Genomic DNA, 11356 nt, shown 5'->3' on the forward strand with positions numbered 1-11356 from the left:
TTCACTTTGGGGCTCTCCAGCAAGGAATGACCAGCCTTAACTAGCACATTTATGCCAGTCAGCCTCTGCAGGAGAAGGGTTAAAAGCCATCTAGGCTTTTTATCTGCATGACCTTGAAATGCCTCTCAGATTATTTACCTGTTGGYAATCTCTTCTGAAGTCCACACCTTCCCCAGACTTTTTACCCGGTGCCTGCTTCTAGCAGTTCATTGAAGTCTTTTTTGAATGCTCCGAACRTCCTAAAACTGCTCTGAAGTACATACCAAACCCATCGCCAAGAGAAACCATTCTTCACACATGGGTCTACAAAGATGCCTGGAAGTTCAGGTCTTCAGGGTCCAGGAGAGCATCCTTYTTCTCCTTGCTCTCCTGCTGCACATGATACCACCTTTCAGCAAACTTCACTGCATCATGGACACTGTGGAAAGCCAACTGGCTGCCACAGTCTGTCTTGCCAGCCCAACCTCCCTCCTGGAGCAGGTGGCGGATGGAAGGGTTGCAGTTGGCCAAGAGTACCTGGACACCAATATCCTTGTAGTCATGATGCATCTCCTTTAGCACAGAGAAACCCGCTGTATCTATGAACTGCATAGCCCCACAGTCAATGATTAAGGTGTGCATATCTACGGAAGGAGGACAGACATCTGCTGGAGATTTCTCAGCCTTTTTCTTGGCAGGTTTCAGACAGTCAGATCTGGTGCAGAAAAAGCTCTTGCTCTTGCCTGTGTCTGCATTTGCCTGGGCTTCCACCTTTCGATGCTTAGCAGCCAGCAGAGTAGGGTTTACTCCAGTTTTCTGATAGAGAATAGTCTTGAAATAGTCCTTGTTGGCATAGTAAAGAGATGACTCAAAGCGGAAGATCTTGATGTTGGCAATACTGCTGAGCTGCTTGTAAGTGGATTGATCCTCATAGATTTCCGAGTTGCTGACCTTGCCCAGGAGGGCGGCCCTGGGTCTCTGCGTGCGGAAGATGATGCAGAGCAGAGCAAAGCAGACACCCACAAGGAGCCCAATCTCTGTGGTGATCAGTGTGGAGGCCAGCATGGTCATCCACCACACCACTGTGTCCACCTTGCTGAGTTGCCACATTCGGGGGGTGTCGCAGAACTTCCTCAGGCCACCCCGCAAGTTGACAATGGTGACTACCCCCAGGATGGATGTTTGCAGCGAGTAAAAGAGTGGAGCAATCCACAGCAGCACTAGCAGCAGCACCAAGGAGGTGACCAGGCCAGAGACCTGCGTCTGGGTCCCCGTGGATTCCTTCAGCAGAGTCTTGGTCAGGGCTGCGGAGCTGGCAAAGCAGTAGAAGAAAGAAGGGATCAAGTTGCACATGCCAATGGCGACCATCTCTTGATTGGCACGAACAGCGTAGCCATGCTTTTTGCCAAAGATTTCTGCCAGGGAGACAGTCATGGCAAAGCCAATAATAGCAATGGGCAGAGCATCAACTGCTAGGCTGGAAAAGAGTTTTGTATCTGGTAGGGTGRGTTTCCTGAAGCCAGTGGGGATGTCCCCGCAAACAGCAGACTTGTATCGCTCTTCAAAGTTGAAGTAGTACGATAGTACTGTAGCTACAATGACCACCAGCAGCTCTATGGGGAATGGGGCCTTCATCTTGTCTTTATACCGATCATTGATCTCTTTGACAGGCACAATGATGGCCAAAGCAACCAGACTGGTCACCAGGTCACAGATGTTGGTGTTCTGGATGTATCTGAAAAGGTCAACCCACGTCARGATGAAGGACCCCACCCCTTCATGACGAGGGATTTTCACTCCCAGGAGATACTTCATCTGGGAGGTGATAATGGTGAGGCTGGAGCCAGTCACAAAGCCGCTGAGGAGAGGTTCTGACAGGTAGACAGACACAAAGCCCAGCTGTAAAACCCCCAGCAGGATCTGAAAAGAAAGCCAGTCATACCTTTAACATCCATGAGAAGGGCTGGAAGAGGTGACCAGCAATTTATGTCAGTTGCTTCCACTTTAGCATATCTGGCTACTCTGTCTGCTGAGCATTCAGTGCAAGACAGAGGACTTTATCTTAAGTAGTTAGTTTGGGGTATGGAAAACTAAAGAGACCTAGACTTGTCTGTGTCTAGAAATGCCATACAAAGAAGACTTCAAGGTCCCTGTCGCTGTCTCCTTAAAAGAAACAAGGCTGCAGTTAACACTAAGAGTCCAAGGGTAGCTAAATCAAAGCAGCTTATGAGTATCACTTAGTGGCAAAAACAGTGTGATGCASTGAATTTTTGTTGTCCCAGTGAAAGGGGCTGAAGTTGCCTACTAACAGCTAGGCTTAGGCAGTGGAGACATTTCCAGGGAGAATGGCCTTTAGAGGGGTCCCTGATGAGGGCATAGTCCTTAGAGGACTTGCTCGAACTGGAGGGCAGCCCTAAACTACACCAGGAATCAGCCCAGGTCCAGGACTGGGATGGTGGGAAGGTAGTTCACAGTTCCCTTCCCTCCCTTGCCAAGTCTGATCCTAAGCGTGTTTCAGACACATCTAAGGATCTGGCCTATCATCTGGGGAAAGCACAACCCCAAAGTCAGGTGTGTTTGGGGTTTTCTAAATCACTACAGTTCAAGAGTGTCAGGTCTAGTCATTTCAGCCAAGGTTTGTTGTGACTCAAGTCTGAACTGAGACAAAGAAAGAACAGAGAGGAAACAGCACAATAGTGAACATTTGTACCTGGTAAAGACCAACCAGAAAGCTTAAGGAAAGGGCCACAGTGATGGCATAGCAACTCCTGTCACAGGYACCCGTCCCATTAGCGGAGAAGGTGGAATTCCCCATCGGTGATGAGCCAGCATTGTCGTCACTGTACCCTGCTAGCTGAAGGTGCCGATTCACAGACTGCCCAATCATCAGGCACAGGACACCAAAGGAGCCAACGAAGTTATGGCGCGAAGTGGCCATAGCAAAGTAGATGATATTGCAGAAGAAGTTGGTGTAGATTCCATAGATGGGATCCTGGTTCGCTAATAGGGAATATGAGATGGACTGAGGAATGGCAACTATCCCCACCAACAGCCCAGATATGACATCCCCAAGCAACTGTGTCTTGACATTGTAACGGGGAAGCCAGTCCAACACTGGGAACAGGTGACAGAAGAAGGTGATGATAGTTTGATGATTGCATTGGCAGACCTCTCTGGCTTTCYTTAGGATGAGATCCTGGGTGCTGAGGTTCACAGGCTCATATTCCTCCAACCTGATGTGTATAAAATGGACAGGAGACTCTTCTGGCGTGAGGGAGCTCCGTATGTCTTTGCTCCGTCCTGACTTCTGACTTGACGTGTCCTCCATTGCACCAGGAGATCTAAGTAAGACAGGAGAGCAGGCATGCCCATGAAGTATTGCATTCATGTACATAATGTGCTTTGCTTAGCTCCAGGGCTCATGTAGATTGCATGGATAAATAGATGAAGGCAAATAGCTTCAGACAAATCAAACCTTCCTGTCATGCCAGTTGATTTGTTTGTTATCAGTTATGGACCTGATTAGCCACAGCCCTGAATGACTTTGGTTTATATTGCATTCATGCTGCCATAGATGCCCACATTAGGGACAGAACTACAGACAATACCGTGCCCCTTACAGACACAGCTCTTGATTTGAAACAGGACAGCAGAATCTTCTGAGATCCCTACCCTACCAGATACGACTTCACTGAAACTAAAACTTCTTGAGAAACCCTGCATGTCTTGATGACACTTCCACYTAGGCAAGAGCTATTTTGAAAATGATGACATATTCCATGTGGTGTTCTAGGAATGTAATGCATGGGTAAGGGAGGCTATTTGCAAATTCATTTTTCCTTTAAATTTTTGAAATATGTTATATATTAAAAACAGCAGGCGCTAAAGAAAGTCTTTCAACTGAGCCAGCGTTTCCCTTCTTCTGTTTTCTTCACCCCATCATTAAATTAAACAGGGAAATTCAAGATGTTTTTTGTTTTGTTTCAAAACCAAATTAATTCTGAAATCACAGATTTTTCCTCCAGAATCAGGGAATTCCTGTTTCCACACTGTTCTATACCGTGTGTCTCTATGTTGGCAAATCACCAGTAAATCAGAACTGGATTCTGCTGGTATCACTTCTTAACATTAGTTTTGACAAATGATTTTCATGATGTTGGCATCTTTGTGGTATTAATTATTTGTGCTGTAACTACTAGTTTTTTTACAGGACTGAACTATCCTGATTGAACAACGAATTTTTGTGACAAGGACAGAAATGCGGAGTGTATGGCAATGCTATGAATCGTGACATACTAGTGAAATGATAGCAGTCTAGGAACAATTTCAAGAAAACTAAGTATTTTCTGAGTGCTGCCAGGTAACCAACTGCCCTTTCAATGACTCTGTCTTATTGACTAGAAATGATCAAAATCATTCACTTAACATAAAATCATGTTGCTGAACTCTGACCTTGGGAGATTCCTTAGAAAGCTCACCAAATCATATTTCCATGCTTTCTTAAAGACCATCCCATTCTGAAGATGCCCTAAACGACTGAGGCTGAAAACAATCCCCCACAGTTACCAACTGTGATTTGATGTCTCTGGCTCCTGGAAAATTATCAGGAAAGCCACCCTCCTTGTAAAGCATGGATGAGACAAGAAAAAGAGAATTACATTGCTGGCTTGCTTCAAACAGGCCCATCACAGGGCTGGTATTTGTAGAATGAATGCATGCTATTTTTTTGATCTGATTAAATAACGTATATACTTTTGCAACAAAACATAACTTTCTGTCAAAACCAAACAATATACAAACAGAAGCATTCAGTGACTCCTGAATGAAGACCTAGCCTGGCTGCAGATTGGAAATGGAACCAGGATGATGAAAAATCCCCTTCCCCTACCCTACAACCTCATTTCACATTACTGGTCCCGACCCAGAGCTCTTACCTCTGACTGCATGGAGCAGAGGGGGATACACTGTGTGCCTTCTTTGGGCCCCCCAGAAACTATTTGGAGCTTCTCATCTGCTGACTAACCTGTCTCCTCACCTCACAACATACAYTGAGAAGAGAAAGCATGAGCTAAACAATTGCAAACCTGTTTCCTTTGCCTTCCTTCTGGATCATATGTTGCTTCTCTCCGAAGAGAACTGAATTATCCAGCCAAACAATTGGCCCTTTTATCTAGCTCCAGCTGATGGAGACAGTGCAAACAGCCAAACAGRGCTGTATTTTGAAAACAAACATCATTGTGAGAGAGTATTTTTGATGAAAACTTGTTCTGCCCATTAAGAATGACTGAAGGAGTTTAGATAAGCACTCCTGTCAGATAACAGTATTGCTGGTATCTGGAGATGTGTTTGCTAAACAAGGAGAACAATGCACAGAAATCTTCCTGCATGTGCTATTGCATCGCTCCTCCGCTCCTCCATGAACTGAGTTCCCTCGGCTAAGCCCTACTGCACTTTTCCCCTCACAGCTTTTGATCTATTCTGGACAAGATTTTGTCTGAATTGTTCCAAAAGTACTTTTGTTTCCTGATAGCTTTTCTATCAGTGAGTTCCTACCAGGCACCACTGCACTGTCCAMCCTATGTACTTTGCTACATACAGCATAGCTGCACAGAGACATGAAGGCGTAGTTGTGTCCCAGACCACTCTCTGAGTGGTTCCACCTCTGTTATGCCAGACAGCATTCACACATTTACACAGAGTCAACAATGTCTTGCTTCAGAAGGGCTTTGTACAAGGACTTTTCCACTGAAAGCAAAGTTGTGATGACATGGGTTATTTCTAGCTAGTGATAGAGAGAACTTGATGTGTGTGAGATCTGCACAATCCACATTTTACTTGTGTCTTATAGAGACCATAGCACAAGTAAAAGGGGATTTTGCTTTGCAGAAGTAAGCACAGTTCAGTAAAGTGGAGGCTTTTATTTTTTTTATAAGTAAACGTGAGCAATAGCACTAGTGGCCAGAGAAAGAGATAATGTCTCATCACCATGAAACAATAGCCTCAAATACTAGTAATAACTGTTCTTCTCTTGTGCTCCTTGACAACTACCTACATTAGACCTCTCAGCACAGTCTCATCTCATTCTCCATCGTTTCTTTCCCATCCACTGAGTCTGTAATATTTTGGCAGGATGTGCTGCTGTCTGGTGGAGCAGGACAAAAGCCTGGCAGTCAGGCAGCTCGGTTCCTACTTCTGCTTCTGTCACTGACTTTGTTCTGGGCTTGGGGAGGGGACTTASAGCCCGTGGGGTAAGGAGAGATGATGTGGGGTAAGGAGAGATGCCATTTTCACAAGTCTTTGATTTAGATGCTGGGGAGACATCCTGAGAAAAGAGGAGGGGAAGATCTGCCTCTTGAATTACATTTATCTCATCAGTGGAAGAACATCTCAGTAATTAGAAGTAAATGAATGAGAAACATCAGTGCTCTCTGGCAACAGGAAAAAATGAGAACATGTTGTAGGGRAGACAGCTGCTCAATGTATTTATCTATTTATACTAGACTCTTTTTCTCTGCCATTTCTCTACAGTTCATATCTTTTCAGGTTTGTCTGTTGATAGCTCCCCTTTCCCTACTTCCTTTTGTCGTTAATAGACTAGATCTTTCCTTAGCCTTTTTATTCCTGGTATCCTTAAAAGATGACCTTTTCATATGCTTTATACTCCTTCCTAGTCATAGCTCATTGAGTATCTTGACCTGTCTGATGTTGTCTCTACTTGCTAATTCTCCTTTTCCATCTTCTTTCTTAGTAAGTGAACCAAACTTCCACTTTCTCTATGATTCCTTCTCCTTGAAATTCAGTCATTGAATAACTGGTGGTTAAGCGAGGCTGSTCTTTTGTTTGTTTTCTGGGATGAAACATATCCGAGCACAATCTATTCTTTGATTTTTTGATCTTATTTAGGAAGTGGTCATTTCCAGTTCTGTATCTCCAATTTTGTCATCCAGTGTGGTTAGCCTTACTATCCACCATGAAAATGGGACTTAGTACTCTTTTCATTTGAGGCAGTATCTAGACTACCTTCAATTTCTATTCTGCTTTCACTATATGGTGGTTCTTTTCCCTCCAAATTCCATCTTCATTTATGTAGTGGAACTTTTTTGTTTGATATGATTTCCTCTACCACTTGACATAGCTGGGTAAGTCTTCATTTCACCTCTCACCTCTCACAGGCATAGTTTTCTTTGCTGATCAGTTCTTCTTTCCATTGCTTGTAGTCTTTTTGTTTCCTCTGTCATTCTTTTTTGTGACTATCCTTCTAACTAAGCCTGAAGCCTTCACTACATGATCTTTTTCCCTTTCTTGGGAGCAAATTCCCAGTTATTTCTGTATCCTCAACTTTAAAACGTGACAACTTTCCGAACTTTCCCTGCAATTAAGTCCTTGAGCTCTTTGTTCCAGCTGGTTTCGCTGTGTCAGGTTCTCAACGCTGAACTCCTTGAAATTGAGGGCCTTCATTCTAGAGCAACTTTTGCTTAGTCTTCTTTTCTGTGGAAATTTAGCCAGTGGGCACTGAGGAGAGGTCATTTTATATTCTCCATCCTGACAGCAAGGATGTAAGAATGTACTTCCTTGCACTGAATACTGTGTACATCTCTGAAATCACTTCCCTTGTATGAGGTGAGGCAAGAAGGGTAGAAGCTAAAAACATTTTACATTTGCTCTAGAAAATGTACAACAGACAAGCTTAAAAAAGCAATCCAGTACAGAATTTCATGTGACCTTGAGCTGGCTAAGAGTGCAATGCCTTCCAAACACAAGGTCACTGTAGTTAAACTAGTAAAATTAAACGTTTGTTTTCAAAAGCATCTTTTAAGGTTGGTCTTTATTGCCATCATAAACTCACTTAACTGTTTAACTCCACCCTAGGAAAGGCTGGGTTGGACAGATGGTGAGCATTAACTTGAACAATGAAAGTGTAGACAGGACATCCCTCTGTTTTTAAGACAAGCAGAAAGCATAAAACCCCCAAACTGGTATGTGAGCAATGTAACATCAATCTATGCAACAGCCACTGCAACCAGCTAGAAATAGAGCATGAAAACCCAAGTTCTAGGCACAATGAAAATGCAGTAGAAGACTATTTCATTCTTACAGTGAGCTGGTGACATGGTATCCTATCCTACAGTAGAAAAAGTTATGATTAAATTGTCTGGGTCCACGTTTGTTTTTGGCCTTGCCTACCCAGGCCTGTTGCAATGGATAAACATAAAGAGTTCACTTCTGTACTGCTGTGTCAATGAATAGCTTGTATTTAACGGGACTAGCTGGCATCTTAGTAAATATAGTAATTTTCTTTGGAACAGGACTAACTGCGCTGCACAAAGAGTTTTTGTTTGATTTAAGGCTTGCGAATACACTTATGACTATTTGGCTCCTTGAAGTCTTTCAAGTCACATCCTGCATGTCTTGGCTCCATATATGGACCAGCCTGCCTTAGTACATGGCTGTACCTGCTACTTCACAGTTACTTAGATCGCATGCCATCTCTTTTAAAAAAAATGGCAAGAAGGCCAGGTAATGGTGCCAGATATCTATGAGAGCTGCTTTTCCTTCTCTTCAGATCTGAGGCTCTTGGATTTCAGACTGTCATTTTGGATGGCTGCTCGTTCAGTTCCACTTGAAAAGAGTTGCCAAGACATAGACATCTGCAAAACGTCACTTTTTAAAGAGAAAAACAAAGAAAAGAAGACAATCCCAGAGTTGTTTCCACTGCTGAGATATGGTAAAATGCAGAAAAATGCCTGAGGACAAAAGAGCTGGACAGAGCCTCTCCTAGGTTTTTACAAGAGAACACCAGAGAACCTGAAAGTCCTACATTAGATCATCCCAGATAACAAAACAGCTTTTCCAGCCTCCTGTTATTTTGTAGGGCAGTTCATGATAATGTGCAGGGTGTCACAGCAGAGAATGAAAGGCAAAGATAAATCCTCTTTGGACATTAACATTGCAAGGCCAAAATCATCACTCTCCCTTTGACTGCACGTCAGTGCAATCACTATACTTTAAAGGTTGGGAAGAACCAACAAAACCTACAAATAAATAACCCTAAAGAGCATCTATTCAAAGTACTGCTCACTCCCAACAATGGGCCATGAAGACAGATGTATGGGGAATGTTTTTTTAGTGTACTTTCAAAGATGTATGATGGAATATGTGTTCTTGGAAAGAATCAGCATAGGAATAGTAGATCTAAACAGATGTGCAGTGGCTGCAGAGGTCGAACATGCCACACCAACCTTTCAGCTATTGAGGACTCGCCATTGGGGGTCCACCCTCTAAATGCCCTGCTACCAGCCCCAACACTGGTGCCCACTCTTAGAAGATGGAAGAAGAGAGCACTTCAAAGTACATCAGCCTGAGGATTTGGGGAGCATTTCCTGTTTATATACGGAGAGTGACAATGATTCCTTGCTAACTTTTGTGGGGAATTGTTGTTTTCATGTTTTTTCCCACATGACAAATGTTCAGTGCTCATGACCCTTTTCCAAATTATTAGGCTAACAATTTAAAATTCTATAATGGCTCTGAAAATGGATTAAATTGATTCCAGATGAATTACAATGAAATAAAAATGGGGAGACACGTTTGTGTTTTATACTGATTGGCATTCAGCCCAGGCTGTTTTGCATCATTTCAGGCTTGACTTGTTTGCATTACGTCTGAGCCCTCCATGGTACTGAGGCCATGCTGACCGGATGCCACTTCCCCCTGTAATTGTTGGCTGGCTGATAGGGTCACCCTATTTGCGGTTAACACAGCTTTCTCCCCATCACAGCCTGTTGCTGCAGTGTCACAGAAGCCATGGAGTCGGGCAGAGGTCTCTGGCTGGCTCCCAAGCTGGCTGAGAAACAGAGATAGTTCAGCCATTCAACTCTAGCTAATCGCACACCAAGACAGAAGAGCACATACGGTGGAGAGGGACCCCAGAGAGGTCACAGCTCAGTGTCACAAGAAAGAAAAATGCTCCAGCAGATAGGTAAAGAAGCCAAGGAGAGAAACAGGAACAGTGGCACTTCTCCAACTACCTGCCCTATGGCAAGATTGTATCTGCTATTAAGTTTTAAACAAAATAAAAAACTTTCCCACACTATACAAATTCTGTGGAACCTGCTGTCACAGGATGTGTGGGAATCCAAGGGTTTGAGAAAAGGGATTAGGCAGCTTCATGAAATGCGCGTAAAAGCTGAAGCCATTTGCCTGAGTGCTCAGGAAGTTTTCAGCCTGCTGCTTACCAGGAGGTTTGTAAGGAGCAGGCCCCCTCCCTTACTGCTGGTACACCCTTTCCCAAGCAGCCTCCACCAGCCAGGCTCCCACACGGGACTGGGCAGGCACGCCTGACCTCACACAGGAATGTGTACAGAGAGAATTACAGCTGCCTGCAGATAAGGCAGGGTCTTCAGTGGCACCAATGAAGGGTGCTACTGATTGAAACCCCATTATCTCAGCTCTGTATTAGTGGGAATCAGAGTTACTCTGCTAAAGGTAATGGCTGTCCTGGGTTTTTCATGAGAGCAGAAAGCTCCTACTGGCATCATCTGTAATTGAATGCTCCTGTCACTCTGTTGGCACCAACACAGGAATTATAGAGTGTGCTATGAGGTCTCCTAAAGTAAAAGGCATCTTCAGTTAAAAGCTGAGTCATGCTGGATCAAGAAAATCTTTTGTGTAGCCCAAGGGCCTGTAAGCATTCATAACGCTTACAGTAAGTGCCCAGACCTGCACCCAGAGCTGGTCTATTTTTTGCTCTGACTCTTGCTGATCAAGACCTGATCAAGTCATTTAACCTGCTATGTCTCAATTTCCATATCTGCAAAACGGAAATAACACTGAAATACATTGCAGCAATTCTGTAAGGCTGAATATGTAATACCATGTGCTGTGTGCACACATATTTGAAAGTGCAGGCAACATGATACCACCTGGTCATGGCTTGCATCTCGGGAATGTGAACCGGGCCCAGAGGAGTGTGCTGCCCACTGGGCATTGTTACCACGTCTTATTACTGGCTACCTTTTTTCATGAGACAAACTGTAGCCTAGTTGCAGGCAGCACAAAAGTCAGAAAGAGAAGAAAGCCTGCCGCTGTTCATGTACCATTAGCCAGTCAGTGTCCTGTTTCATGTTTGCAGGAAATTCCTATATGTGCCTGTGTGTGTTTCAAATACAGTGCAGGAGAACATTATGTACTACCTTAGGAAAACAGAGTGCAGCTGTCAAAAAAACAAAACAAAACAAAAAAACCCAGGGACTAGGGATTTACTGTTCAAATATGAGTGGGGTTTTTTTGTTGTTGTTGTTTTTTAATTTGCACACCTGCAGTATCTTCTAAGGTCTCGAGTTTATGTCCAAAACCAGAAAAAAACCAGAAATATCAT

The 11356-nt window shown here is 43.8% G+C and overlaps 1 protein-coding gene across 1 annotated transcript; it reads right to left on the bottom strand.

Moving 5' to 3' along the window:
- Window positions 1–303: 303 nt before the first annotated feature.
- LOC112978161 (sulfate transporter-like) lies at window positions 304–9654 on the bottom strand. Its single transcript, XM_026091368.1, is given in 7 exon segments — window positions 304–1899; window positions 2690–3320; window positions 5064–5115; window positions 5533–5639; window positions 6049–6110; window positions 6112–6165; window positions 9640–9654. Coding segments are annotated over 7 exon segments (2517 nt in total).
- Between the last annotated feature and the right edge of the window lie 1702 nt (window positions 9655–11356).

The sequence above is a fragment of the Apteryx rowi genome, unplaced genomic scaffold, assembly GCF_003343035.1.
Source record: "Apteryx rowi isolate R43461 unplaced genomic scaffold, aptRow1 scaffold_90, whole genome shotgun sequence".
NCBI classification, from domain to species: Eukaryota; Metazoa; Chordata; class Aves; order Apterygiformes; family Apterygidae; genus Apteryx; species Apteryx rowi.